This window comes from Macrobrachium nipponense, chromosome 12 (assembly GCF_015104395.2).
Source record: "Macrobrachium nipponense isolate FS-2020 chromosome 12, ASM1510439v2, whole genome shotgun sequence".
NCBI classification, from domain to species: Eukaryota; Metazoa; Arthropoda; class Malacostraca; order Decapoda; family Palaemonidae; genus Macrobrachium; species Macrobrachium nipponense.
In genome coordinates this window covers 47,742,608-47,745,107 of record NC_087205.1, presented here as the reverse complement: position 1 = coordinate 47,745,107, position 2,500 = coordinate 47,742,608, and the positions used below count along the sequence as shown (strand labels likewise).

Sequence of the window (2,500 nt, the reverse complement as noted above, 5' to 3'; positions counted from 1 at the left end):
CACAAGATACTTGTCATACATTTGGTGTTTCTATTTCTTCCTTTTATCTCTCTCGCTCTCAGCAAAAGAATTGCACTGTCCTCTCTTTCTCTCTTCTCTGGAGAAATATATGTATTTATGGGAGGGGGAAAAAGTTGCCTACAGACGTTCATTTCAATCTATTGAAACCGTAAGGAGTTATTTCTCTCTCTCTCTCTCTCTCTCTCTCTCTCTCTCTCTCTCTCTCTCTCTCTCTCTCTCTCTCTCTCTTGTATTTTAATGAAAATATACAGTAATTTGTGAAGTACACAGTGTTGCACATGAAAAAAGTAAATTAGTGATAATTTTAGAGATACAGCCCTAAGAAAAATTGCAAATTAGTGAAATTTTCCCTGTGGACAAGTTTTCAAGAACGTCGTTCCGGCTTACGACGATTTTCGGGTTACGACGCGTCTTAAGAACAGAACCCCCGTCGTAACCCGTGGACTGCCTGTACATGAAAATGGGTGCAATTTCATGTAGAATACAACAAATAATAACTCATGGTTGTAGCTTTTATCAGTTTTGAAATATTTTCATATAAATCATGACAAGTGCCAAAATTTAAACCTGCGGTCAACTTTGACTTGACCGAAATGGTCGAAAAATGCAATTGTAAGCCAAAACTCTTATATTCTAGTAACATTCAAGATTTATGGTGAACTTTTGATAAAAACTTTTTCCTTCCCGCTTGCGGTAACTCTGCTGAAAATCTCAGAATTTCTTTAATCACCTTGTTGTAATTTTCGCACCATTTTATATTAGGCCTTATATATAGTGTTATACATTAAAATGTGTGTAATATCATGTAGAATACAAAAAAAATAACTCATGGTTGTAGCTTTTATCAGTTTTTAAATATTTTCATATAAATCAGGATAAATAGAAAAAATTTTACCTTCGGTCAACTTTAACTCAACCGAAATAGTCGAAAACTGCAATTGTAAGCTAAAACACTTACAGTCTAGTAATATTCAATCAATTACCTTCATTTTGTAACAAACGGGAAGTCTCTAGCACAATATTTCAATTTATGGTGAATTTTAGAAAAAAAACTTGTTTTTACATCCTCACGTTACGAATTCGTGCATCACTTTGTGATAATATTTTCTTTGTGTTGCTTTGATCGTTTTATAATTTGTTATATACTAAAATCATCACAATTTAGTGTACAATACAATGAAAAAAAAAAAAAAACTTATTAGCTTTAATCTTTTTATACAATCATGACATTTTTTTTCGCACTGTCATATATTCCAATATTTATATATGATAATGATATTTTTTGTAATTTCTGATGGTTGCATACTAAACCTCAGGCAATGGCAAGAAAAAGGAGCCAAAAATTAACTCTTAATCTTAAAAACTAAGCGTGCTGTGATTTTTTTGAAAAAAAAACTTTTTTTTCTGCTTCGGCACTCACTCCCGAATGCCGCCAGCATACGACAGACACTTTTGTAAATAGAGGCTCGGCGTTTAAGGGTTAACTTAGTAAGATTTTTATTGTTTGTTTCTGCAATTTCTCTTGTTAATTCTGGTGTTTCCATTGTGCTCATGCTGATTTCCTGACCTTCTGTGATTGAAAAATTTTATGAAGTTTCCTCTGAGACTGGGCAATTGCTGTGATGCTCTCTCTCTCTTACTGGTAAATTCTGTCTTCACTACAATTTTTCTAGAGATTTCCTATATTCTTCAGTCGTTTTGAACCTGAATCTTTAGTAGTATGTACTATATGCTTTGGTTGACATCTCTAGAAAATCACTTGTGAAATAATCTTAATGCCATATTATTTAATTATTTTATGTGCAGTGAAATAAGTCATTTTGTGAAAAATAAAAAAGTTGACATAAAACTCATCTACAGGAAATATCTTTGGGCGAGCGTGTGGACGATTGCAGGATCAGTTACAAAGACGGTTAGATGAACGACGACACAGGCCACGTCATAGAAATTCAAGATATGCCCCAGAGCTGGGAAGGAAAGGTAAACTCAGATCTTTTTTTGAAAAAATAATTTTCTACCATTTTTCAAAATATTGCACATTCTAATCTCTGTAATTTTCATTGTGATATGTGTAAATGTAATGTGTGAAAGTTATTTATGTAAGTCTATAGTAGAATTACTTATTGTTACTAAATGCAAGTGGTTGATATGTAGTGTTATTATGTACACTTGAATGTTCTGCTACAACCCCATCAATTATAAATTCTCACTGCCATGAAGCAATTCCCAGTGTCACCAGCACTTTCTATTTAGTTGGAGAGCCCCCACTGTGCATGTTCTCATTGCAAATAGTGCTTCATCAACTCTCACTCTTCAAAGAGTGAACATCTTTCCTCTCCCATGGTACTATAGACTCAAGCGCCCCAGTAAAGGAAGAAGCTGTGAACAGATCTATAGATTGAGAATTGAAGAATAAACGGTGGAACAGAATTAAAAACAAATAAGATAAATATGGGAATTCAATAAGGTAAATGAACTC

At 33.4% G+C, this 2,500-nt stretch overlaps 1 protein-coding gene across 11 annotated transcripts in view; it reads left to right on the top strand.

Moving 5' to 3' along the window:
- Positions 1–2,500, top strand: part of LOC135224515 (E3 ubiquitin-protein ligase MYCBP2-like) — a 1,655,355-nt gene that overhangs the window by 562,790 nt on the left and 1,090,065 nt on the right. For all 11 annotated transcript variants that reach the window (XM_064263565.1, XM_064263560.1, XM_064263570.1 and 8 more), the window contains one exon: positions 1,882–2,001. In XM_064263565.1, coding sequence (XP_064119635.1) covers positions 1,882–2,001 — 120 coding nt within the window. The remainder of the gene's footprint in view (positions 1–1,881; positions 2,002–2,500) is intronic.